A 27,949-nucleotide genomic window follows, 5' to 3' on the forward strand; every position below is an offset into this window, starting at 1 on the left:
GGCTTTTTCAGGGAAACACTTTTGTCGCAAGATACATGCCTTCAATGTTCACTATAGCGGTTCAGGTCCTATTGAATATTACATGAAACAGGGGAGTTCTAAGTGGGTTGCCGTCCATGCAGCGGCGAGCAGGAAAGAAACAAGCCGCGCAGGATACCTGAAAACCACGCTACAGTGAATATTGAAGGCATGTATCTTGCGACAAAAGTGTTTCCCTGAATAAGCCAATATACCGTTGGAAAGCCCATACAACGGGCTTTCATTACATGTAATTTTCATTTTCTTATGTGCGTGCGCAGTACTGATTTTTTGAGGTGCGAATGACGGGGGACCTCAAAAAGTACGTTAAGTCGGACTTTAAAGGCCTGTATCTCGCGATAGAATCGTTTCCTCGGAAAAACTAATATACCGTTGAAAAGCTCACATTAAGGGCTTTAATTACGCGTGTTTTTTATTTTCCTACAACTTCCTCAACGGGTTGGAGGGTTGCGCTTCGAGTAATATATGGCTGGAATTTGGGAACCTTGATTTTTCATCAGATGTACTCAAATACTTTGAGGCTGCACTCTGCCAAAAACTATTGAAAAAGGAAAGAGGTATTTCATCCATCATTACGAGTAATTCAGTGTGAAAGTTCGGTTTCCGAACCTTAAAAGTTTAGATTTCCTATGTTAATACCGTAAAAGCTTTGTAATTTCTCACCGAACCATGAAGCCTCGTCATCGTCCATGTTAAATGATTCTTCAGAATTACGATGAAGCGCACCTATCACCATCGTCGGCATCGCCCAATCGAGACCTATTTCGATAAGCAACCAGTTTTGGATAAGCGTTGCCAATATCTACGGAAGTGAAAATCAATAAAGTTTACTCAACTTATAGAAAGTTCTCACTGCATTTCTGCAGTACAACACATTTGAAATTCGATAAAAACAAACTCTCACTTTTTTAAATTTTCATTAGAGTTGCCAAAAAATAATTTCTGATTTTTGTGGTTAAAAAAAGGCACAATTGATGCCCACTACAAAATTATGGATCCTCTCCTATAATATACCTTTGTTTGAGAAGAGATTTTGTTGGCATTTTGTGCTGATCCTCGTCGCAATTTCTTGAAAAAACAAAAACATACTCACTTGCGCAAACGCCGATCTCCGAGTGTACTTGTGCTGAACATTGGCCTCTGCAGGACCATCTTCAATCGACACATTTTTGGATGGATTGGAAGGGTGACACATTTCTGTATTTTGCCAACGTTGAGTAAATATGAAAGCCTTAAAATTAAAATGTCAAAGCCTTTGAATTGATTTCTGGAATGTAAAAGTAGCCCGATAAAGTTCTGTTAATAGCTTGTAGCCAATATGACGCAAAAGCGCATCATTACCTACTTGGATCAGAGTTCTTACAAAGTTTATCTCAAAAGGTAGTTACGCCTTCACTTCATTATAGAGGCGAATGCGGATGCATATTTTTCAGGAGAGCGATTTGTGTGATAAGAGAACTCATCAAAGTCAATGAAAAGATTACTGTTTCCTTCTACAGGATTTTTTTTTTTTTAAATTAAACGGATTTTTGACAGGAACTTTTGCCTGTAGAATATAGCCTCAAACTTTGCGGGGGGTACTTTCGCCCTCTTTTAAAACAACGGAATAAAATTCTCCCCTAGCTCAAATATAATACTTAAAACTGGTTAAAAAAGTAGGTAAATCATGAAAAAAGACCTAATTCATGAAGAAATTAATTGTCAGAGCTAGACTTACCAATGATATGGAGGCCAACCCAATATTTTACCTCAATAAGAAGATAAAAGAACCACAAAATCATTTCATACACAGTAGATACGATGAAACTTTTCTTGAGGTTTTCATAGCACTTAATCTTATCGCGTAAATCCACATCAACTTACCGTTAGTCTGGAACTTACATGAAATTAAGCTTCCACTAAACTATGTTGCCTCACACGCCGAGTTCATCAGTTGGTTTGCTCGACTTGGCATCTCATGCGTTTTGTATTGAAACAGCTTAATCTCATTGAAGTGGGCACTCAACAAAAAAGGTCGACGAAAATATATGTTTAAAGATATATGTCATACGTCAAATGAACGGTAGTTTTAATTATGCACAACCAGAATATATTGTTTTAATGAGATTAGCAGAAAAAAATTCAAATATTTGCTTTTTTTAAGAGAAAAAACCCAAAAAAAGGCAACATGTGTGCTATTTATTTTCGAACACGATAAAAAATGATCATTTTTCAATTGTTTTAATCGACTTCATGGTATATTCAATGTTCTCCTTATGCGGATTTATCGATGAAAATAAGATAATCCTGTTAAAAAAATAAAAACGGTTTATTCGATTTAAAACAGACATCGTCCACTCAGTAGAAAAAGGGATCATTACAAACAGTGAATACAATTTAAAATTGCCTGCGACCAAAATTCTCCGTCCATGATCTGAGAATCATTTAGGTTTCACCATCAAGACGTCTACTCTTGCTGCAAAGGTTACCTGGATTTATTACTACTTTTGGGCTTCAAGAATTTCTCTGCTTCATCGTGGTCCTCAGTAAAATAGGATTCGATTTTCTCGAGTGATTTGTCTTCAGTCTCTGGCAGATATCGCAAGTGATACAAAAACGCAATTATTGCGACAGCGCCGTAGAGGAAGAAAACTCCATTTAATTTGATCCATCTCTCTAAATACAAGTGCGACTTTGACATCACAAAACGCACGTAGTATGCCCAGGCTGCCGCGAGACCCTGTGCAGTACCTCGACCCCTAAAAAACATAAATGCTTGCAATGATATTAACAATAAATGTGACAACAAAAGGTGATTATATATGCTCGAAACTGATGACTCACAAAAAAAAGAGATAATTGTTGGATGGTATGGGCATTTCCAATTAATTGTAATAGTAGGTTACTAACCCAAATTTTACGGTATTACCCCAATTTGAGTAGCGGTACTACCATAATTATTCGGAGATGCCTTATCATCCAGCAAATTGAGGTAGTACCACAATTTTAGGGGATAATCCCTGACACTTTTCTCCCGTGCTTCTTTTTGTGCATTATTTGAGCGCTACTTCTACCAAATTATTATTTCTTTCGAAATATTAGAATTGGAATATAATGATACCTCCAGTTAAACAGAGATAAAATTTAAGCAAATTCTGAGGGGTTAACCAATACATAATTCACCTCTGCGAAGGACATAGGTATACTTACTTGAGTGGGAAGACCTCTGCACAAAGTTGCCAAGGGATGAGCGTTATAGCAAAGCCACCGCAGAAATTGATGCAAGACATCAGTGTGACAGGGATCCAGACTAGACTAGGGATCCTATTGGATTTGTTAAAAAGGGTGGTGTAGGTTCCCAGAAGAAGGATGCAGAGAGTAGCCACCGCTTGACACATCAACGTCAGTCTCCGTTTGCCAAGCCGCCGTAGGAGCACTACGTTTAGCATCGCACCCGCGAAAAAAAAGGCGATGCTGAATACCTGAAACGTAGTCAAGCCTCTGCTACAATACATAAAAGGTCCACTGCTCAAAAGATTAAAAAAAACTCTTATGCCTTAAATGGAGTCCTCAGTGGATGGAAGTGTTGATATTTCAATGTTTCCTAGACATAATTGCACGCATTTATGAAAAAAGGAACTATGTTACACGCGATCTGTATGCGCATAGTTCCTTTTAGCATAAATATGTTCAATTCTAAAGGGTTCAAGAAAGACTTAATAAATTCCATTATTTACAGTAATATGATTGCGGGATTTTTGTTTGGAATCATGCAGATTTTTCCGCGTCAGTAAAAAATGGCAGTGAATTGAAAAACTTACTAAAAGAAGTTGGCTGTCAATAGCAAACCCAAAATCTTTGAAGATTCCAACCATGAATGGCCGCATTCCAGATAGTTCAGTGGCGCTGGTGAAGAAGAACACGATGAAGACCATCCGAAGTGGACGGTACAGTCTTTTGTCGGTTAGTTCTTCATACTTGGATCTTAAATAGCTTTTGCTTTCCTCTGGAGGACGTAGAGAGGACTCTGAAAGCATAGTCATACACTATTAAACTACTCCGGTGTAATCTTTTTTGTAATCTTCTTGGGTATGCAAAATATTATGTTATGAAAGGAAGAAGAATTACCTATAGGATCTTCTCAGTGGCGCTATTACCAATAACATGCCGGGTTTCAGGACATTTTGTCAACGGTTTTTTGTCCGCGCACCTGTTTTTCCAAGTAGTTTAAGTCCTTGTGTAAAAATGGCATCAGTGACTTGGTCCAAGCGTCATTTTTTATAGTCCGTGTGTAAAATTGTAATGACAATATTGAAATGAGTAAATTGAGAGAGAAGGAGGTGTTATGTTATGATAACTCATTTTGTAAATGAAATGTTACTTTCTCCTTTTGATTCATCATTTCAAATTGTCATTGGTGAATAATTGGGTTTATTTTTATCCTTAAAATTTTCGAAGCGACAGTATCGATACTAATCTCAATGAGCCGTCGTTGTGTTGAAAGGAACTACATATTTACAAAAATGAATCAAAGAAAAAAAAAGAAACACAATCTTTAGTTTTAACCCGTTTGTACATAGATCTATCAGAGTCAAATACGTCCTATTTTGAGCGTTTGGTTGCGCGTACACCACGCTGCAGCTCAGTAAAAGCACAAAATATAAAATAATAATTTAAAGTGCTTTCGAAATCATCAAATTTGACAGGGAATCATCTGAATATTTACAAAACATACAGTATGTTTTCCTTTAATAAATATTTTCCCCCCATCGATTTAGATGAGGATAATTCATGCAGAGTGCGTGCAAACATTGCAAAATCATGAGTTGAAAAACGCTGACTCCGCGAGATTAAATATTGGGGCCTAACACAAAGCGGAGCGGCGGCGCACTGTCGCCTACAAACCTAACAGGGATACTTCACGCAGTGCGCAATGCGTGGAGTATCCCTGTCAGGTTTGTAGGCGCCAATGCTGTGTGTAGGCGTGTCACGCTGGTCACACTCGCCCGCCGCCGCGGGGCGGCGTATCACGCCCCTTGAAGCAACTATTTCGCAACAGAGATGTTGTACAGCATCATACGAAATTGAAGGCGCTCCAACGTATCAAGAATGACAGACATCCTTTGAGAGTGCGGAGCTTTCTTCCCAAAATAAATAAAGATACTACGGCACACAAAGAGAGCGGTAGTCACAAAACTCACTCAGTTCTCGCGTCCGTATTCAATAACGTTTGGCATAATTTTTGAATTTCATCAGAGAAAAAATGACACAATTTAGGCAGAGACATTCTTAAGTATGCCGTAAAGAAGATTCTATTTCGAATCAAGAATAAAATCGCGGAATGAAAGCGGGTTTCTGCTCGACGTAAGTGACTTTTCTTTTTATGTAAGCATATTTTCTTCTTTATACGAGCATTATTTTTTTTTATTGATTCATAAGGAAACCTTCAAGGCGGTAATCAAGCATTTTTTGCTCAAGCTTAGAGTGTTCGAGGAAGTAAAAGGGGTTTGTTGGCGAGCTTATGTGAAAATTCTCATAATGGAGTAATCCTTATGAGGCCTCTTTAAATCCTACGAAAGGGGGGACAATTCAAATTGTGGCGACGGATCTTGCAACATACCAGTCTCACAATCAGCCGTGGGGACCATTTGGTAAGTTTCATTATCGATGCTTCGTGTACGGTGAATCTTTGGCGCCGCCTCGATGTGGTTCAACAGCTGTTGAAATTCCTTTTGAACAGCCTCGGGCTTGAGCCAGCCTCTGATCCAACCAAGCGCTTTTTGCGCATCTTTCATGCGCCCGTTCATAATTAGCCACGTTGGTGACTCCGGGATCTGAGAGAAGAAGTAAAGTAAAATATGAATTAAATCTATTATTATTGCATAGAACCAAGTAGAAAAGAGCCAATTTACATTTTAGGAAAACACGAAGTACGCGAAACTCTATCTTCATCTGTCAGTAATATAATCCCACATAAATACTTTGAAAATGAAATTAAATGTTACCCTATATCATCGAATTTTGAGAAGAAACGGTAGTTCAAACCTATTCTTCTCAAATTCTCTCTTGAGAAAAAAAAATGAAGAAGTAGCAGAACGAGGATGAGAAGAAGAGAAAAGTAGCGAAAAAAGAATAATGAAAAGAGACAATAAAATAGTATAGGAAACTAATCAATGCCTCAACCTAAGCCGGTTAGAAGTCGTCACACGTCATCCCAAGACAGAAACATTGGAAATGAGGCCTAAAAACCGTTGTATATTAATGTAAAAGAATAATGCTAGATCCACATTACTTTGGAAGCAAATCAAGACCGAAAAATTGCACTAACTAGAGAGAAATAACTCCAACATATTTTTGTGCAATATGCAAAATTGACGGGAAGAGCGTTCAGCTATTCGACTGTGGCCACCGGATGTGCACGTAAAAGATTAAACCCGTTGAAAGTCTGCCGGTGAGATTCGAATATAACACATCAAGTGTATCTGCCTAGATTTGAAACGCTTCCCTTTTTGCACAAAAACTGATTAGAGTTCTTCTCTTGAATAGCTGATTCTAAATGAAATTGTTCGGCTTTGTTTTCCTTCTAAGTGGAGTGAATCCAACACTATTTTACCAAGCCTCAATTCTCACCCGCGTCAGGCAGACGATCGTGATAAGAGGAACAGCAGCACTGATAAGGGCGGCCGTTCTCCAGCGGACGAGGTACCCGAGCATGTGGATGGTGAGAACGCCGAGAAGAGCCGCGGCGGTGCCCATGGTGGACATGGTGCCCCGGAAGTGGGGTTCACCGACCTCACCGATGTAGGAGTGGAGAGGCGCCTCAAGGAACCCGATGGACAATCCCATGGTGGCGGCCACAATGTAGAGTTGGTAGATGGAATCGGCGAGGTGAAGAGTGGTCCAGGCCGCCAACGTCGGGATGTTGACCAGGATCATGCTGCCTCTCCGCCCGAACCGCTCCTGGAGGAACCCGGAGATCAGGGCACCGATCGGATGCGAGAACGACAGGATACTCCCTGAAAAATGCGTCTGTTTCGAGTGTCTTGCAATTAAATCGAATTTTCCAAGAGAGGCAAGAAACCGAAAGCTCATGGAGCCCTCGCCTTCGTGTTCAACAATGGCGAGGCGTAAATGATAGATTGTCGATAATTCCCTACTTGAAACTGTGGTAAAGAATCTATCGTTAAGGTTTCGTTTCGAACAGCCTGTCTGGTGATCCTTTTCCATAGATTTAAATGGCAGATCAATCGATGAATCTCAAAGCGCGCGACACCACTGGTGTCTAATAATGTGTAGCATGGCTCATGGTTGTTCGGATTTACGCCTTTTCCGCAGGACGAATATTAAAATTAATTGAATATTTTGACATGCGAATGTGGCTAAAGTTGGAATACCGCATGAGCCACGCTGAACATTAGTAATAACGGATGCCAGGGATCCAGAGTTTTTGGACTTTCGCCCTTCTCAAAAAACACAATTCACTTATATGTTTCGCTGGTTGATGTTTAATACTGTATTCATTGTCACTTTTCTCCTAAGGGAGATCTGCCGGTCCAATTTGGTTTACATTTTTGGTACTTAAACCGCGAGTAAAGTTCATCAATACCGACTTTTGAGATTGTGCTTCATTGCTGTTGAGTATAAACCCGCGGTTTTTGTTTTTTGTCAAGACCGTCACACCGCTTCGAATATTTTGTGTATAAAAATAAGGGGGGGGGGGGAGATGCCCGAAAAAAAGGTACCCGTATTAAACTTTTAAGCTTGATACTATACTTATCTGGGAAAACAAGCCCTCAATCCAGAATAATCAAGTTGTTTTAGCTTTTTGGAGGTCGAATTGGACAGGTTTCGAAGAAATTCCCAAATCGACGGTGTAAGTCGGCAATCACATACCTCGGTTTGCGACGGCGCGGCGCAAACTTCCTGTCATACTTTATTTTTTAAACGAAAAACTACTCAACGGCAATTCTTTAAAACTGCCGTGATTTTTCTTCCTGAGCGAAGAAATTTCTGCAAAAACTTCTAGAAATAATGTCAATTCGTTCTCCTTTAAAAACAAACATAGTGGCGGAGACTTTCAGACACCGCAAACGAGGTATGTGATTACGGACTTACGCCGTCGATATGCGTTCCACGCCGACAAGCGACTGCAGTGACTGCACTGTATTTGGCGCAATGCGTGAAGTACTCCTGCACTCTTGTAGGCGCTGGTATGCGTTCTGCGCCAACCGGTGCTGGGTCGCACTATGTTTGGCGAGATTTTACCAACAGCCAACACGGAGGTGATTGATATCTGTTTCTGCCTTATAATTATCCATGAGGAAATTATGAATCCCTGAAAGTAAAAGTTTTCACCCGTCGCTGAGAGACGGTTAGTGGGTCCTCGGTCCTTGCCTCTGTTTCTTCATGAAACTCGGTTCATTTCATCCCCATTATCAGCCCGTGTATCATTAGGTGAAGGACTCTTGATTAGTCGTAAATTAATGTATAGAACTCACCGAACCACGACGCTTCTTCATCGTTCATGCTAAGACGTTCAGATGGATTTCTGTGAAGCGCACCGATGACTATCGTTGGCATTGACGCCTGCATACCTATGTCGAGGAGCAGCCCAACTAGGACCATCATAACCACCACCTGAATGAACAAAAGATGGATAAGTCGCGGTAAAATGATCAAATTGGGCTTTTGCCAAATGCATTTGAAATTTATAAGGAGCATTTGGATAGGAAACTGGGAAAGTTTGAAAATTTGATGAACGCTGATTTTCAAAATATTGGAAACTCGAAGGCTCTTCGTCAAAAACGCACGAAACTTCGTAAACTATAAGAATGAATATCTGCCCACGCGTTTGATAAAATGCCTGCTAGCTAATTATTTAAATTGATGGGAAGCAATAGACAAAGAATACGATGAGGAAATGCAGCGATCCTACTGGTGGAAACGGGTGGTTGCAATGGACAAATGAGGTGACGACTTAACGGCAAGCCACGAGAGACCCTTTTAGTTAATCCATCATTTACCTACCCCCTTCATTTCTGATGACCACCCCGTCTAACCGATAGGATTGCTCCATTTTCTCTTTGTCTTCTTATAGTCTACTGTTGTTTCCATCAATTTCAATAATCAGCCTGCTGATTCGACTTCTTTTTGGGACAGATATAAAATAAACGTGAATATAATTTTTCTGGAATCAGGGAATTTCGAAAAAAAATTTGAGCGAATTTTTAATATTGTAGTTAAAAGATTTTTTTTTTTTTTTGGACCTTAATTTGCCGTCCGCACCTCCTTATTCAGGAATTAGCGGTAAAAGTGTTTCAACATAGATGCGATATGTGGACACTCAAAAAACGGACCCACGGTATGCTTAAAGACATTAATAGTATTACGTCATATCTGCCATGCTAAGGTAAAACGCCGTATGAACATTTGAGCGTTGCCAAATTTCCTTTGATAAAATGTTTATTTTCAGGGAAAGTTATTAATATTTTTCTTTTAAAGTTTCAGAATTTTTAGGTGACATTGCAAACAAAATTTTTTAAAAAATTGGGAGGGAAATATGCATAAGTTTAAAAGGAGATTTGCGTTTTATCAAAGGAAATTTGGCAACGCCTGTAGGTTCATACGGCGTTTTTCCTTAGCACGGCAGATATAGAACATGGATTTTTGGCTAAAGTGAAGAGATCCTCTACCTGCGAACATGTTGATCTTCTGGCATTTTCGTATCGGATTTTGCTCGAATCGGAAGGCTCCTCGAAAGAAACCTTGGTCTGCTCCTCCGATGACTTCATTGCGCCGTCAGAAGACGAAAGCTTTCGAACTTTAAAATATTTTCAAGAGTATCATCTTGGTTTCCCGCAAGCTGACTCCTGTTCATGAAAACAAAGCCGTTTAATGATAACGCTAATTGAACTATTCCAGATTAAACTCTAGTTCATTGTTTTTTGCTCGCGAAGAATTTTTTCCTAGTGAATAAAATTAACGACCGAGAATATTAATTTAGTTTCTCTGCAGACTACTCGCGCATTTTTAAAAGAGGTGGTTGAGTTAGCGACGCAGCAGTTTCCAATACTTTCATTGAGAGTTTCTCATTCTTTTACATTAGGTACATAAAAAATATTTTAAAAATCAAATCAATCTCGGTTTGATAATTCTACAATTTTCACTGTACGACAGTATATTGATTGCTTTCATCATGTGATTTTAAAATTTCATTTAAAAAAAATTCATAGAACGCAACTTCAAAACGAAGTAAGGGAGCCTAGAAATTTGAAACCTGCTGGAAAGACTTTCGAAATGGGAGAAACCAAGTATTCACTAATGCAAAAGCGCTTTGGACGGTCTATTCAAAAAGGTCACTTGTACATATGCACTTAGTTCTACAGCTTTTTACCTGTCCCCTAATCAGGTATAATCCAATTAAAACGTTTACTTTTACAAATTGGACTTCCAAAATTTTGCATTATTACAATACCTCTGTAGCAAAGTTAGTGTCTCATTACAGAACTACGAGGACGGTGCCGTTAACTCCCCCCCCCCCCCCCCCGAATGAAAAGGAGAGAAAGGGAGCGAGACTATGAGAAAAGGAAGATGAGATGAAGCATTATGAAGAGATTGAATGTATGATCAAGTACAGCGCCGATGTCATCTTCACATGGACATGACACTATCTCAATTGGACATCCTCTTGAGGAATATACCGATTAAAGTCCAAAATATCGTTTTCACGAAAGACTCTTCTTTGTCTGACTGTGTCTCGATTGAAAATGTTTTAAAATTATTTTCATTCTTACCAATAGATTTTTGAAGATTGTCAGTTTCACGAGCGGTTGTTTCATTATTTGAGATTGATGAAAGGAAAATACCGGTCTTTGATTTTTTTTTTGAAGCTCCCGATATTAATAAACACTTAAAAAATTGGTAGGTTGACCTCCTTGGATTCCGCGAGTCGTTTCTAACCTCGCTTTTGCAAATTGAAATTTTAGTCACTTTCCAACTGACATTGAGGACAACTCCTACCTTTTTCACACTAACGAATGTTGCAGTCAGAGATAAAATTTAGTGACTATCAATGCCAATTGTTTCGCCGCTTGAAGAGGCAAGCAGCTGACACGGATAGGTAACAATGGAAAAACTCAAGGTTTGCAAATTAGGACGTGAGGCAATGTGCATTACTCTCATTTTATTGCTCGTCAAATTTTGTGTTTTTTATCCTCCTTCCAGGCGATGTGCATCATCTTCGTTATACTGCTCGTCAAATTATGTGTTGCTTATCTTGCTATCGTTGACATTTTGATCTGTTTATCACCTATGTACTTCATCCTAATTCTCAGCTGTGGCTCTGACCTTTAACTTTATTATTATGATATGTAAATATCGAGACGTAAAAAAAGGCTGTTTCAAGTTACAAAATTAAAGAAATAATTTACTACTATCTTTTTTTTTCATTATTTTAATAGGATAACTTCTCAAGTTAAGTCCACGAAGACTCTTGCAAGGATTTTTTGTTTTATAAATATATTTAGAGCCGTCGTCCTTAAATTACGTTACGCACTTTTTCGGCATTTTGACCCCCCCCCCCCCCTCCTCTCTTATGACTCTTTTGTGACGCAGATCCTTATTCTTTAACACTTAAAAACAAAATGGCGTGATGTTCTCCTCGATCCCTTGGAGCGCTACGTAATTTAAGGACAGCCCCCGGCCACTTCTCGCAGAGTACTTCCCTGCAATCTCTACACGTACAAAAATAAATAAAATATTAAAATAGAATATAAAAATTAAAAATAAGAAAAATCATCAAACAACAGATGCGGTAAATCAACAAAAACGCGAAGAGTATTTCAACGCCTGATTGCCTAAATGCATCTATTCAAGCTTTTACAGCGGATGTCCAGGTTGCGTGAGCAAAAAATGAAGGCCCTCGAGTTTTTTCCCCCTCATAGATGCACGCAATGGATCACTAGACAAGGTACAAATTTAAGCAATTTGATACATGTTTCTTAACAAGAATTTCACGTAGAACACGATTCGCGCAACGAATATTACTGAAACCAACTCCTAACGAAGATATCAACGTTTTTATTTCACATTGGTTACGAGGAATTTGAAATGCCCGCTCACAGGAAACTCAAAGCTCCACGTGAGTCACATCGCACACTACAACGGTTTCAGCAAGCTTCTCAATCGAGCAATGTTCATTTCCCATCGTGTCGTTCAAACTATAAGCAATTTGCTACAGCTGACTCAAAGCGTCAAGACTGAGGTTGCCAGATTTTTATGTCGCAGAGACTATCATGATAATGTTTAGCGCGCCATGTGAATCACGTAGAGAATGGACCACTAGACAGGGTACGAATTTTAGCATTCTAATACATGTTTCCGAACCAAAATTTCACGTAGAACACGATTCGCGCAACAAAAGTTACTGAAACCAACTCTTAGCGAAGATATTAACGTTTTTATTTCACATTAGTTACGAGGAATTTGAACTGGCCGCTCACAAGAAACTCAAAGCTCTACGTGAGTCAAATCGCGCACTACAATGGTTTCAGCAAGCTTCTCAATCGAGCAATGTTCATTTCCCACCATGTGTTGTTCAAACTATAAGTAATTTGCTATGGCTGAGCCAAAGCGTCAAGACTGAGGTTGCCAGATTTTTATATCGCTGAGACGTTTATGATAACGTTTAGCGCGCGATGTGAATGACGTAGAGCATTGAGTTTTCATGAGCGGGTGGTTTCAATTCACGCATCAAGAATCATTAAATATCTTCGTAAGGAGTTAATTTCGGTAATTTTCGTTGTGCGTATCGTGTTCTACGTGAAATTTTGGTCAGGAAACATGTATCAGAATGCTTAAATTCGTACCTTGTCTAGTGGTCCATTGAGTTTTAATGAGCGGGTGGTTTGAGTTCACGCATCAGGAATCATTAAATATCTTTGTAAGGAGTTGATTTCGGTAATTTTCGCTGTGCGCATCGTGTTTTACGTGAAATTTTGATTAAGAAACATGTATCAGAATGCTGAAATTCGTACCTTGTCTAGTGGTCCATTATCAAATGACGTATGTCCTTGATCGTTATCTTTTTATCTCCTTTTTTATTAGAATCTCTCTTTGAATGATTGTTTACTTCTAAGAATTGACAATATACGTGCTGACAATTTTATTACATATAACAATGCACAGAAAGTTGTTGGATGAAAAACATGTTTATATTTAGTCGAAACACGTGCTTCGAAAAAAATTATGTTGACCATGGTATTTGATTATTTTTGCTTAAGTTTGTTTCATTCTTTTCAAGAAATATCACATGACGTGCCCACGATAAAGCCATCTTATTGTGCTTCAAGAGCAGTAAAATGCGACAAGAAATTTAGCGTGCCCTAATCTTATATACATTTTTCTGTATAGCATCAATTATCAATAGGTTATTTGAGAAAGTGGATCTCAGTAGACAAGTCTTTATCAGATGCTGATTTCTTTCCATACTGCCAAAGTCTCCCCCTTCGCCGTTGAAGACAATCGGCAGGCAATATGAAAAAGAGAATGATGGAGGAATAGAAGCTGTTTTGAGGACAAAGCCCCTTTTTCACGGTTCATAAAAATTTGGCGAGTAGGAGCAAAACTTCGTCCCTCAAGTAGGTATAGTTTGACACACGGCCAAGATATCTCAGAGAGACAAGTTCTTATTACCAACCGACCTCTTATTTACACCTCATTCATATTTCCAAGCCTACGATATGGAAAGAGGGTAACTCATTAAAAAACTTGACTATGCCGATAGATCTCCGTAGATCAACAACTTTCGAAGATGTCGGCCTCAACAAGAACACTGACACCTGACCAACAATGGACCAGTTGCGCTGGTAACAGAATTGTGTATTGATGCTTGATTCTTATAAATAAGCTGAAAATAAAAAGATCTGTTTTAACAGCAACTTTCTAAGTTGAATATTAACCGAGATATCGTCCTTTGAAAACTCGGGTTTTTAACGTCATCCACCGCGGTGGTGCAAAACATGGTCTGCACCAGCGCGGTGGATGACGTCATGAATCGAGTTTTTCAAGGCGCGATATCTCGGTTAATATTCAACGTAGAAAGTTGCTGTTTGGACAGACCTTATTATTTTTAGTCGATCTGCAAGAATAAAGCATCAAAACATGATTCTGTGACCAGCGCAACTGACCCATTCCTTCATCTGATATAGTTGTTGGTGAATCCACCGATCAGATGATCGAGGAGTAATTCTTGGTCTTGTTGACTTCCATAGAGTATTTTCACTTTCCGATGGAGAATTTTTCCTTTGGATCATGATTATCGGTGAAATAAGATTCGATCTGTTCGAGGGATTTTCCCTCCGTCTCGGGCAGAAAGAAGTAAAGGTAGACGACACCGAGGAGGCGCCAATTCCATAGAGGTACGTCACTCCGCTGAGACCTATCCAAGCCTCAATGTACAAGAACGTTTTGACCAGAAAGAACGCCACCACATATTTCCAACCGGAACAAAAACCGCTCGCCAGACCCCGACCTCTGCAAGAAAAATCGAGATATTTATGAGCAGTAAGTTACGATCTTGTAAACGACGACTATCTCAGATTTGCATAAGCATACGATGACCAAAGCAAGAAGTCTTAAAAACGACAATCTAAACCGAGCGTTTTGGCTCTCTTTATTGAAATAAGACTTACAGACAAACAAATTTAAAGTGCAAACTTATATTGTTCGGGTATTTTTCAAAATTACGGCTCGATTAAAGACCCACAAATTATGATCATTTTTGGTTAACATCATGGTGCAGGACCACTCAAATAGGATCCGGAACAGCGCCTTCAATCCAATGCGTAATCTTAATGCGAAATTCTGATACCACTATTCGTGCGTCACGACAGTCATTTTGCATAGCTAGCTATTTGAAGGCAAATCATTGACCCAGGCATCAGGGTGCGAATTTCAGCAATGTGATACGTGTTTTATAGCGAGCAAAACCTCCGAGGGTGCCCCACATGGCATCCAATAAGCCCAGCCTCCGGGGCTGCCCCACCTGACATCCAAGGAACCCAACCCTCGGGGCTCCACCCCCTGATATCCAAGCAGCCAAAAATCTCGGGGGCTGCCCCTCCCCGGGCAACCAAAAAGCCCAACCCCCCGGGGTGCCCCACATAGCAACCAAGTAGCCCAATCCCCCGGGAGCTGCCCCCCCCCCCCCCCGGCAACCAACAAGCGCATTTTTTCAAAACCAGCGAATTCCTGAAAATATATAAAAACACAGAACAGCAGATTAGCTTACATATCGACGGTGAAACTACCAAACCACGTATCTCGGTTTGCGACGTCGCAGACTTCCTGTCGTACTTTATTTTTTAAATGAAAAACTACTTAACGTCCAGTCTTGAAAATTTCTGTGATTTTTCCTCTTCGTGCGAAGAAAATTCTGTGAAAATTTCAAGGAATGATATTGATTTGGTCTACTTCAAAAAAATAAAATGCGAGCGTAGATTTTTAAACACCGCAAACGAGATACGTGGTTTGGTAGTTTCACCGTCGATATGCTATAGGCGGGAAACGCTGAGGAGAGCGTGTTGTGCGTAAGGCGGGCCGGATCAAATTAAGGGGCCAGAATAAAATTTGCCCTATTTCTGCACCTAGACCCGAGATACGCAAAAAAAGTTCTACGGTTTCAGGTGACTTCCCGATTTTTTTCGATTACCTATAGTCTCTTGCTGGCAGATAGACGACATATCGACGGTGAAACTACCAAACCACGTATCTCGGTTTGCGACGTCGCAGACTTCCTGTCATACTTTATTTTTTAAATGAAAAACTACTTAACGTCCGGTCTTGAAAATTTCTGCGATTTTTCCTCTTCGTGCGGAGAAAATTCTGTGAAAATTTCAAGGAATGATATTGATTTGGTCTACTTCAAAAAAATAAAATGCGAGCGTAGATTTTTTAACACCGCAAACGAGATACGTGGTTTGGTAGTTTCACCGTCGATATTCAACAACACGTTAATACAGCTAACTCAAAACTGTCAATAATCGAGATAAGCACTCCTGCACTTTCACCATCGATATGTTGGGAAAACTAAATCAAAATCTTCGTTTTGACCATTGAGGATCTTATAGACTTTGCCCCCCACGGAATTTTGAAGCTATCAGTTGAATTCTACATAGCACCTACACGATGGGGAAGACTTCGGAGACCAACTGCCAAGGGAGAAGTGCTGGGCCAAGTCCTCCGAAAAGCCCCAAAGTAAGCCAAAATATCACCGGGAGCCAGGCTAACTGGGGGAAACGCTCTGAGCCTTGGAGAAAAGATCGGTATGCCGCGATACCAAGGATGCAGCAAGCCAGAATTCCGTAGGAAAGAAGAGCCAATTTCCGCTTCCCAAATCGGCGCAAGAACACCACATTCAACATCGCACCGACGAACACTAGCACTTGGAAAGCTATCTGTGGATGAAAATTGAAAAATCAGGAGTATCACGACAAAGGAGATGAGAGAGGATACTGTATAAAAACCTGGAGGTAAAATTTCACCCGGTGAGTTACAGGGGCCATGGGCGGAACTATAGGAACTTTTTGAGGGAGGGGAGACAGAGGCATCTCATCAAAGGGACACACGCCCCATCAGGGCTATATTTTTTCTATATTTTGGCTAAGGGGCTTCCTTAGCTCCAAACAGGGGTCACAGGGCCTCCGTTGTGGCGGAGACGCCACCTTCACGGAAGTGGCGTTTGCATCCCATGAATCCGAATTATGGCACAGCTTTACTGCGAGTGAATGCTGATTGTTAATTGGCTGTTTATTGATGAATTGCCACCAGAATTTCATAGGTATCCGAAAAATGTCACGAAGTCCAATCGAGCGTCTCCTGGGAGTGGGTGCATGAAATTTTGCAAGAAACTTTTATTTTCGTGGAATAAGTGAACTTATTAGAGAGTTTTAAAAAGCTCAAAATAAATGAAATTAGCTTTCGTAATGAAAAGAAGTTCTGGTGGTCAACATTAACAATCTTGCTTTCATATTAATCGAATTGACGAAAATTAATTGAGCTACGCACCAAAACCAGCTTGGAATCTATAGGAATGTCCAATTTTTTCAGTTCACCGATCAAGTATGGTTTGATGCCGCTGTAGCCAGCGAAGGCGCTGATGACGAACACGATGCAGACCATCCGAAGAGGAAGCAGGACCTTCCTGCTCGCCATCTCCTTGAATTGTTTTCTCAAATATCCACTTTTCCTGATATGTGGTCCATCTATGAAGGGAAGAATGAAAGAGCAGAATTACGAGACATTCTTCTTTCGGCTGGTCGAGTAAAGTTACTAAAAGGTAGGATTTGTTCTCCGACAAGACTACCGTGCCAAGGAAAAACGCCGTAAGAGCCCTCAGGCGTTGCCAAATGTCCTATTATAAAACACTAATTTTCAAGAAAATCTGCGCATATTTTTCTTCCAATTTCACAGATAATTTTGTTTGTGATTTGATATGAAAAGTGTGAAAATTTCAATAAAAAATATTGGTAATTTTCCTCAAAAATAATAATTTTATCGAAGGAAACTTGGCAACTCTTGAATGTTCATACGGCATTCTTCCTTAGCATGGCAGAATACGTGTCCGCACTTTTACCTACGTAATGTTTTTTCCCTATTTCAATGCGGAATAAAGGATACACGTAAGAAAACATTTTATGAGGATGAGCCATTCATACATGACGTCGGCATTTTTTGGAGGAACTCCTATCCTCTACACCTCCCTCATCTCTGATGAAACGAACATCCAGAGTTCAACGACATCATTGAAATTGCGTCATGTTTGTGTCAACTTCCTCCTACCAGGAGTGCTAAAAAATTGGCACTTTACGTCGTTTTTGATCGCAATAGACTGATTTGGTGGCTACGTCATTCGATACAATATAGAACCCTTGGTTCAAGACGTTCAGACGTACAAACGCGACCACTCGATAAGAGAAATGGGCGCATTTCTGTCAAACGGAACTATGTGCATTAAGACATGATCGCTGAGACCTGTAAGAATGAATGCATAACAGGGCTCACATCATAATGCACATAGCTCCGTTTGACAGAAATATGTCCAAATATCGATGACCTGAGTCGGAAAAAGCGAATATTCTTATTTTTTTGGAAAAACTAAGTTACGGCAAAATTATTTAAATTTTGGTTTTTTGTTTAAAAAGAAATAAAACTTAATTGGAGATTTTGAAACGTTGCAATGGAGATACGAACTTTTCGAGATAAGCCATCGATATAAATCCAGCACGTGTATCGACCGTTATACCTTGACCGAGAAGTTTGAAAGTCTCTATTGAGGAAGTATGGTAAAGGGCGCACCATAAAATTCAGATCTCAAATCGGCCGTCCTGCAGGGTGCAGACCATAGCACAGAGTTCATAAAACTACCTAACTCTTTCATTAGTGTACCTGTGTAAAAATTCAAATTTGAAGTAATGCATGGTGCATACCATCGATCAATTCGGTATCATTTGAAGCGCTCACGGACTTTCTCGCGTGGTTCCTGAGAGCTTGGAACTCTTCCTCTACTTCCTCCGGTTTGAGCCAGCCTCTTAACCAACACAGCGACTTTCTGGCATCATCTAACCTATCTCGCACTATCAACCACGTTGGCGATTCTGGTATCTAGATGACAAAAAATAATCAGACCCGAACTCATGCAGATAAATGTAAAAGAATTGTTACATCCTCGATAGTGAAAAGTTTAGAGGTAATGAGAGCATCGGTGGAAGAAGAACTTCACTCACAAGCACAAAAATACAGACTCCGGCTCGTATTTTAGCCGCGCGGTGGTAGTTTGAATTCAATCGCGGCGAAACCACTTGATCGATTTTTGATCATGAGCCCCCGAAAGCACGGCCGTGAACGGGGCGTAAGGCTCAACTTAACTTAGTTCATATGTTGTTTTGTCGTCTATCTCTTTCGTACTCATCGATCAGATGCGGTATTCTTCAGCTCGTCAAAGGGGCACCTGATGCAAACTCACTTGCACCAACACAAACCAAATAGTGACGTAAGGTAAGGCGCACGTTAAGGAAGTGAGTCGAGAATTAGAAACTTTTTTGAAAACTCGGAAGGCCTGACATGCAATCAGATTGAAAATAAAATATTTAGATAATGAAACGAGCAAATGATGCGCACCTCGATTGTGGTGTTTTATTTTTTCAGGAAAATCTGTTAATTTCGCATAAAATTCTTAAAGAATGGTCTCGGGAGGGAAATGAAAGATCAAATGAAATTTCACCCAACGACGCACAGAGGATGGAGTCAATCAGGAAGTCGGGCATAAAATTTTTGACACAAACTGCAAATTTTTATGTTGATTTCGTTACATTTTAACTCGTAAGGGTTGCGTCCCCAAAAAAAATTTCACAAGGAAACCAATGGACCCACTTTTAGAACCCTAAAATTTTGTATGAACAGAGATATGAGCTTTTAAAGTTTCTAAATTTTGTCCAACCTCTCCTATTGACTCGATCCATCGTGCGACGACTATCGGTTGCCCTTCCTGCGAGCGACCTTGGTTACCATCATTTATCGTGTGAAATTTTCCTGTTTCATTCATTTAATTCATTTTTCTAATTGATTCGTAGATCAATGTTAGCTACCATTACTCACTTACTTAGCTCGATAATTCTCCGCGCCCAAGTTTTACCTGGGTCATTGATGTAAAAGTGATCACCGGGCATACACTGCAGATCAAAGCAATCGTTCTCCAGTCATCAAAAATGTAACAGAAAGCGTACATCATGAAAACACCTGCGGATAAAATCAACATGATCAACGTTACAAATATGAAATCCAAAATTGCTTGGATCTGATGTACCAAAATAAATTATTACTTCTATAGTATGAACGATAATATGCTGAATAATTTCTAATTGAAAGTAAATAAAACTAGGGGGTCCACCCCTTGGCCACTACGCGGCCCAACCCCCGGGGCGCTGTGCGCCCCGAAAGGCTTTACCTGGGTCAGGAAATGGGTAAGGAAGGAATGCATTCTCACTCTTCTTACTCCCCTTCCTTACCCCGTCCATTGAGCGTCTTAATTGTGATTTTATTAGAGTAGAGAAGATTTTCCCACTTTCGGACTTAGAACTACAGTCCATCGATCGTCTCACTCCCTACCTCACCGCGTCCATCGAGCGGCTAAAAAATGATTTTGTAGAATAGAGAAGATATACAGGGTGATTCAGGGTTAAACAGCCAGACTGCAGGAGCGTGTTCTATGGGTCAAAATAAGACATTTTTGTTGTATAAAGTTTTTTCCAAAAGTGCACCCAGTTGGAGCTACGGCCCCCAAAATTTCGGAAAGTAAATCGTTTTTTCTAAATTTTGGCAACGGTTGTGAACCAAATCTCGTGACAATTTTTACTCCCCCGTGTTTTTATGCCCTGAGTTCACAAATGATCTAAAAAAATCGAAATCTCAATTTAAAGAGGGAGTTTGGGGGTGCTTCTGCTCCTGCAGTCTGGCCGTTTAACCCTGGATCACCCTGTATAGGATTAGTAACTGTAGAGATGAATAGAGGTTGGAATATTTTATCACCTATGAAACCAGCTGATTGTGAGATGGTCGAAAGAGTTCCCCTGAGGTGCGGTTCCCCGATTTCGCCGATGTAAGAGTGGAGAGGGGCTTCAGTGAGCCCGGTGCATAGGCCCATGATGGCGGCAACCGCATACAGCGCATGGATGGACTGGGCAAAATACAGGGTCATCCACGCGGCAAACGTCGGGATGGTGACGAGGATCATGGCTGTTTTTCGACCGAGGAGCTCTTGCAGGTATCCAGAGGAGAGACTCGCCAAAGGATGGCAGATGGACGGAATGCTCCCTGGTGGGCAAATAAATGCGGAAAGTTTTAGGGTTCGATGATTAGTAATTGTGATCTACGCTTATTCATAGTTTTTTGGATTTTTGTCCTTTATTGCTTGGTCTAATCACACATTTTGGAGGAGAAAATCTAAGTATATAGTGCATTAACCGTAGGAGGTTTTATTCTTTTTTCTTCATTTTTCTTTATTTTAAAATTGTATTTCTGTATGTATTTCTGATGTATTTCTGTTAAACGGAACTAAGGGCCAATTAGAGTTCCTTTTGAGGATTTTAGAATCCCGGATAGCGCGTTCTGTCAAACGGAACGAAGCGCCATAGAAAAGCATTGCGAGTGTAGGCCGGAACTAGCATCGCGTTCCGTAACACCCGCCAATTCAAGCCCCCCTCTCCCCTCCTCCCCCTATGGAGCTTAGTTCCGTTCGATAGAAATACGTCCAATTTTATTCACCTCCTTCTACAGGAATTACAATATATACAGCGCTAGGAGTATGGGTAAAAATGAAGTCCAAGTTTTTTTCATTATTATTTATTTATTGTTTTTTTAATGAAAAGGAGATCAGACTCCAACCCCCCCCCCCATAAAAAAATAAAAAAAACTATAAAATAAAAATTTGATCCTAAAAAGGGATACGGACATTTTTTAAATCCAGCATTCGCTGTATATGCTGAAACGCACACTCTACGGCTCAGAACTTTCTCATTTTTCTCAGTATTAGGTACATCCCGAACTTGATCGAGACTTGAATTGACTGTTTGGACAGCACTAGTGTTTGTCCAGATTTCAAGTCCCAAAATTTTTTCAATGTTCATGTCTTCTTTTTCGTCGAATTCCCTGACTTTTCTCTGATTTCCCTAACCTCATGAAATTCCCTTAAAATTATGGGTTTTCCAGACCTGTAGATACCATGGTAATAAGAAGTTGCATTTACCTACGGCACATTCTTATGCTCTTTATATATTCGATGACTTACCAAACCATGATGCTTGGTCATCATTCATGTTCAGTGCTTCTGCGGGGTTTTTGTGGAGGGCGCCGATCACCATTGTAGGCATGGCCCAATCAAGCCCTATCTCAATTAGCAGCCAGTTTTGAATAAGCGTCGCCAGTATCTACGGAGCAGTATTTATTTAATGCACGTGAGATGTGACCATGTAAGGGAAAAGGGAGCTTATAGCAAAAAAGTTACATTGTTTTGGACAGCTTCTTTGTTCGAGTTAGCTTAAGAAAAACGCAGGAAAATGAGTTCTTGACGTTAAACACTATCTTTCCAAGAAGAATAGGTAAAAAAATATCGCAGAACATATTAGGTGCAAATATCAAATTATTTTTTCTCAAATTAAATTGTATTTATCCATATGACAGTAGCTGTTGCGATGGAAAAGTCAGCGCCTCTTCAATTTATTATCTATGCAACACAGACATTCGTAAAAAGCGAGTAGTTGCATCCAGGCGAGGATATTGACCGTCTAGTAGTTTCGTATGGGCACTCGTTACTGTAAGGGTAAAAGGAGCCTGGAGTGCCTTCAATCTATATCCATATGCAATACGCACATTTGTTGAATAGGAATAATTTATTATGATTAGGCGCTCATCATCGAATTGACGGCGCGACGCCGTGGTACGCCGCGGTGCGCAGCTCGGCGGGCGGGCAGCGCGAAACGCGCATTGGCGCCTACAAACCTAGGGGGAAACTTCAAGCATTGCGCAATGCGTGAAGTATCCCCTTAGGTTTGTAGGCGTCAGTGCGCGGTTCGCGCTGACGGCACGCCGACGTAGCGCGCGAGTCAATCGCATCGTTGACCGAGAAATTATTATTTAAGGTGCCTCTTTTTATTTTTGTGAATTAGACACGGCGGTTCGTTTTATTTTTAATTTTTCCATCCGTCAATGTAAGAGTTTTCATTTATTTGTTCATTTTTATACGTACACGGGAAAAAGGGCCTTGTAGTCTAGGAGGTAGAAATTTTCATTGAGAACACCATTTTAAAATTTCACACTATAGGGACCGCAAAAAATTAGCGAAAAACAAGTTGAAAATTGAGGCATCTTTAAAAAACACAACGTGTAATTGAAATTTTGAGGGTTGGGTGAAATATTTTTCCGCTCACCGGAACTGATTAATGATACACAATCCGTTTTTGTGGGAATGAAACGAAATAAAAATGAGAATAATTGCTGCATCAGAAGAAAGCGCAATGGAGCAGTAACTGGTGGTTCCTACTTACTTGTGCAAAAGTCGATCGACCAGAGTATTTCCGGCGATTGGCGGGAAAATCAAGCTCATTTTGGGTGGATTGAATCTTAAGCGACTCAACAGGTTGACACATGACGTTTTTGCTCTGCCGGGCTGTAAGAAAACCTGGTGCTTTATGGATAAAACAGTGAGTATTCTTCTTCCTTCTTGTGGTGCCTTAAAAAAGGCGGTTCAAGAGGTTTAAACCTAAAAAATGCATGTAAAAGACGGCGGTACGCTCACAATAAAGGCTTACTGCACCGAAGTCATTAAATTTCTCTTTAACAACCTAGAAATATGCTTCACAAATTTGGTGATTAAATGTTAGTTCATTTATATAAAAATACAGAAAAGTTATAATAAATTCTTACGGATATTTTTAGTCAAAATCCATGTTATGAAAATTCAAACCTACGAACATCATAAAGATCCAACATACTTACTTTGAATTTGAAGTGGTATTTAAAGCGCTGGTCATTTACCTACGCTTTGTATCTGTGTGACATTCAAAGTAGGTACACACTTTATCCGGGTAGAAAGTGAGTATTGTCTCAAAAAACTTCACATAAATGGGTGGGTGAGAAGTTGATGTCACTCAATCGTGAGACCCGACTTACTGTTAATATTTTGAAATATTTTTTAAAATGATACAAATTTCAATCGTAAATTTTTGACTTTCAGGTAATAGTCATTGATTAAATATAATAACAAAACATACTGAAGGTGGATGGTCCGGGTATGCGTATTGTGTTTATCATAGAATGTTTAAACAAATGAAAGTAGGCTAAGTTTTGAATACTGGCGGTTTTTTTTTTTTTTTTTTTTTTTTTTTTTTTTTTTTTTAAATGGGAAGTGAAAACGCGCCAGGGAGTGTGAATGGCCGTGCCGCTCTTATCACACAGGTGCTCCGAATTCCTGAGAAGTGAGTTTGATGGAAAGTTTGAACTTGGTCTAATACTCACAACGTACCACTACCCACCTATCATTTTCGAGGGAAGTATTTAAGATGGCTGTTCATTAAGGCTTAATTCTGCGGCATACTCTGGTTGCTTTCGAACTTTGATTTGCTGGAACGACAAGAAATTCACGGTCTCAAGCCCGGAGTAGTTCGGATACTAAAAATATTCTCCGGTATTTGGCCGATGAAAGCGTTTGACTCGCAAGAAAATGAATTGGGGTTAATCAAGAAAAACTAGGTGGGTGCGAAGGATTTTCTTTTTATATATACTATCTTTAGTTCCCCTGATTTCATTAATGTGTACTTAGGTACTTACATAATTCCTTTTGCCATATATCGACGGTGAAACTTCCAGCTCACGTATCTCAGTTTACGACGTTGTAGATTTCCTATCATATACTTCACAATTTGAAAGGAAATTTAATCAGTGGCAATTCTTAAGAACAGGCGTGATTATCTACGCTTCGCTGTGCAGAGAATATTCTGTGGAAACTTAAAGGAATGATATTGATTTTTTTTCCTTCAAAAATATGAAAGAGAGACGAAAGTTTTCAAACACCGCAAACGATATACCTACATGGTTCGAAAGTTTTAACGCGTCGATATTTGAGTTTGTCAAATTATAATTTAGAGCACGACACTTCGATGGTGAAAGTAAAAAAAATGCAACGTTGCAGATTTCTTGTTGTATTTTTTTTTTCAGAGTGCAGAAAAAAACACATCAAATATTATTTCTTGTAAATATTCCATATTTCCAATATTTCCTTACTGTCCGTCGTCTGTCAGAATATTCTGTGAAAGTCTCAAAAAATATAAACAATCATTTGATTTTTCTAAAGAATAAAAAATACAGAGGAAATCTTAAAACATCGCAATCTATGTATAGGTACTTACGTATTTGCGACTTTCACCGTCGAATTACCCGAACGTTTTTTTTTTGGAACAACCGCCCCCTCCCAATTGCGATACTTCCCGACAAACGAGGAGGGAAGAATGACCGATTGATGAGGTACTTTAAAATATATCACTGGAGAATTTACACCTTAAACGTAATTAATTAGGTACTTGCGATCTTATCGCGGACCCGGACAGTACTTACCTAAGTAATGAGCAGCTTATTCGGATACCCACCGATCTGCCAATTTCAAAGTTTGATTCGGTATCTCGTTGAGAAGAGCCATAGAACCACTCTCCGACATATTTCGGTTTCAAGAGACTCACGAGGAAACTAATCTGATGGATTAGATGTAAAGATTAACCACGTTGTCAGATTTCTCGAAGAGAAATATAATTTTTTGAAGAAAATCAAATGGAGACACTCCAGCGTTGGTGGCTCTCGAGTCAAGATTACAGAACTTCTTATAAATTGAGTGATGGCTGGAAAATTTTACACCCCGCCTTCGAGGTTTGAAGGCTATTTTCATTTAAATCTTCCGTCACATTCTTACGGCGCAATGATACAATTATTTGAACTCTCCGGAATGCGTGAGGTATCACGCCGCATTTGAAGGCGTTTTCAAAACAGCCAAGTTCCGATACCCAAATTATCGTTTTGCGTAGTTCATATTCTTCTGATATATTCCGTGACACTTGTTTATTTTTAATCCTTGTAGAACAACCACCCATTTGTAACTACAATTCTAGCTGAAGCGCACTTCAGCTATGCATTCACCACTGCAAAAATTTCAGAGGAAATCGACAAGCCCAGCGCGTGCATGGAGGCTATTTCCATTTAAATCTTCCGTCGCATTTCTAAGGCGCAATGATAAAACTATTTGAACTCTCCCGAATGCGTGAGGTATCACGCCGTATTTGAAGGCGTTTTCAAAACAGCCAAGTTCCGTTATCGGAATAATAGTTTTGCATAGTTCATATTATTTTAGTTCCATTTCTAACCACTTGTTTAATTATAATCATCCTATAAAAACCACCCATTTGCTAAATACAATTCTAGCTGAAGCGCACTTAAGCGCATTCATGACTGCAAAAATGCCAAAGGAAATCGACTCGCCCAGCGTGCATGCAGGTTATTTCAATTGCAATCTTCCGTCGCATCTCTAAGGCGCAATGATACAACTATTTGAACTCTCCGGAATGCGTGAGGTATCACGCCGCATTTGAAGGCGTTTTCAAAACAGCCAAGTTCCGTTATCGGAATAGTAGTTTTGCATAGTTCATATTATTTTGTTTCCATTTCTAACAACTTGTTTAATTATAATCATCCTATAAAAACCACCCATTTGCTATATACAATTCTAGCTGAAGTGCACTTCAGCTATGCATTCACCACTGCAAAAATGTCAAAGGAAATCGACAAGCCCAGCGTGCGTGAAGGCAGGCCCGCCACAAGGGTGGGATACTGAGTCCCTGGTACCGGGGCCCGCGCCCCGGAGGGGGCCCGTGTTACTCGCGAAAAACCACTACGAATTCACATGCAACCCTTAGTGACGTCGGAGTTGTAGTTTAAATTGCTTATTGACGAGCACACATATATCTTGCTCCAAAAATGTGGCTAAGGCCCACTGAAAAAAAAGTTAAGTTGATTCAACTCTGGATGTAAAAAAAGTGTGCGAGAGCTTACAAAATGCTGAATTAACTGCTACTGTAGTTACTTCACGAATGTCGAGATGTAAAACTAATTGCCGTAGCGGGTAATTTAGCATTTTGTGAGTTCTCGCACACTGTTTTTCATCTAGAATGGTAATCAACTTCACTTTTTTCGGTGCCCACAGAGAATGGATATAAATCTATTGGCATGTCGTCAACTTCAGGTTCGCCTTAAATTTTGCCGGATAGGCAACAAACATAGCAGGGAGCGCTAATAGTTATCTATTTGAAAAATACACATAATCTGCCTCCGTAAACAACGATAGCTAATATAGACTGTGTGAACTGTGAACCTAATAGCATATATTTTCAACTTGAGGTTCGCCTTCAATTTCGCCGTATAGGCAACAGACGCACCAAGGAGATCGAATAATCAGAAGTTCGAATTGCTATGATCGGTCTAAACTGTGCGTGTTTCATAAATTGTATTGTATTTTAGGAATAATATCGAACTGTCGAACTGCTAGTTGGAGTAAATCATTCGTACTTGAACTGCTAACATAGAAAAATTACGTATCATTTCGTTTTTTCTTTTCTGCCTATACAGATACTTTTTTTTTAGTTAAACCTCGTGCTTAACGGTAAGCTGTCTCCTTAGTCAATAAGTTTCCGCATGCCAAGATTATACTTGCTAATTCCTCCATCGTGCTTATAGCGACCATACTTACAATATTTAGGTGATTTAATTCGCCCAACTAGGCTTTTTTAGGGTATGATGTGTCTTTTTTTCAAGCCCCGTTCTAAATTTTGAAAAAATTGCAGACGCTCTAAGTAGGTTTTTTTTCAGGCACAAAGTATGGCTGCGGTTGTTAATTCTTAAGGGTTTACAATACGATGTATTTAAAATCGTGTTTCCAATGAAAACCTAGAAATTCGGATGAGTCATGGAATTTTCACGGCTGCGTCACCAAATTTAATGGTGAAAATTTCCACAAATCATATGCCAAAAGCATTTCGGATGTCAATCCTGCAAATCACGATCGAAGAAATTTCCGCGATTAGCCGCGATGGGCCGCGGCCCATCGCGGCAAATTTTGCAATTTTTTAAAATGTAGGTATAAAAAAAATCGGCTTCAGAAAACAAAATTATCAATGAGAAAAGGGGACAAAATCTCTCTTTCCTGAGAGTATAGTAATTTCTAATTTTATCGTTTTTCGGTGATAAAAGAGACAGCATCTTTAATTAGTCGATTTAAGAGAGGAACTAAAACACGCAATTTGGCCTGGAGCTCAGCGCAGAGAGGAATGATGACGAGGACTTG

General features: G+C 39.7%; 2 protein-coding genes across 3 annotated transcripts in view; both read right to left on the reverse strand.

Annotated features, from left to right (window-relative positions):
* Positions 1-25,209, reverse strand: part of LOC109041350 (uncharacterized) — a 31,939-nt gene extending 6,730 nt beyond the window's left edge. Inside the window, exons 1-11 of the mRNA XM_072306593.1 lie at positions 24,975-25,209; positions 23,115-23,329; positions 21,860-21,998; positions 20,602-20,886; positions 19,709-19,812; positions 18,504-18,678; positions 17,083-17,279; positions 16,201-16,472; positions 14,175-14,550; positions 1,133-1,285; positions 703-841 (exon numbers count right to left, since the gene is read on the reverse strand). Of these exons, the coding sequence (XP_072162694.1) occupies positions 703-841; positions 1,133-1,285; positions 14,175-14,550; positions 16,201-16,472; positions 17,083-17,279; positions 18,504-18,678; positions 19,709-19,812; positions 20,602-20,886; positions 21,860-21,998; positions 23,115-23,216 (1,942 nt within the window). The 5' untranslated portion in view covers positions 23,217-23,329; positions 24,975-25,209. The remainder of the gene's footprint in view (positions 1-702; positions 842-1,132; positions 1,286-14,174; positions 14,551-16,200; positions 16,473-17,082; positions 17,280-18,503; positions 18,679-19,708; positions 19,813-20,601; positions 20,887-21,859; positions 21,999-23,114; positions 23,330-24,974) is intronic.
* Positions 2,329-14,334, reverse strand: LOC109041349 (facilitated trehalose transporter Tret1). Of its 2 annotated transcripts, none has more exons than XM_072298276.1 (8): positions 14,205-14,334; positions 9,711-9,887; positions 8,517-8,655; positions 6,649-7,034; positions 5,639-5,852; positions 3,840-4,045; positions 3,229-3,500; positions 2,329-2,777 (listed from the first exon to the last, which is right to left on the reverse strand). In XM_072298276.1, exons 2-8 carry the CDS (start codon positions 9,807-9,809, stop codon positions 2,504-2,506), a joined length of 1,590 nt encoding a protein of 529 aa, XP_072154377.1. In that variant the 5' UTR covers positions 9,810-9,887; positions 14,205-14,334; the 3' UTR covers positions 2,329-2,503. The 2 variants fall into 2 exon arrangements, with proteins under 2 accessions (XP_072154377.1, XP_018913236.2); XM_019057691.2 differs by lacking the exon at positions 14,205-14,334 and adding an exon at positions 10,812-11,570.
* Positions 25,210-27,949: the final 2,740 nt, after the last annotated feature.

The sequence above is a fragment of the Bemisia tabaci genome, chromosome 1 (genome assembly GCF_918797505.1).
Source record: "Bemisia tabaci chromosome 1, PGI_BMITA_v3".
Lineage (NCBI taxonomy): Eukaryota > Metazoa > Arthropoda > Insecta > Hemiptera > Aleyrodidae > Bemisia > Bemisia tabaci.

Excerpts from the sequence above, each read along its gene's own strand:
- LOC109041349 (XM_072298276.1), bottom strand. The coding sequence starts at position 9,809 with ATGAAGTCATCGGAGGAGCAGACCAAGGTTTCTTTCGAGGAGCCTTCC. Across the intron at positions 8,656-9,710 it reads GAAGATCAACATGTTCGCAG|GTGGTGGTTATGATGGTCCT; the intron begins GTAGAGGATCTC and ends TTGTTCATTCAG. Across the intron at positions 4,046-5,638 it reads CACGGCTGATTGTGAGACTG|AGTCCTCTCTACGTCCTCCA; the intron begins GTATGTTGCAAG and ends CTATGCTTTCAG.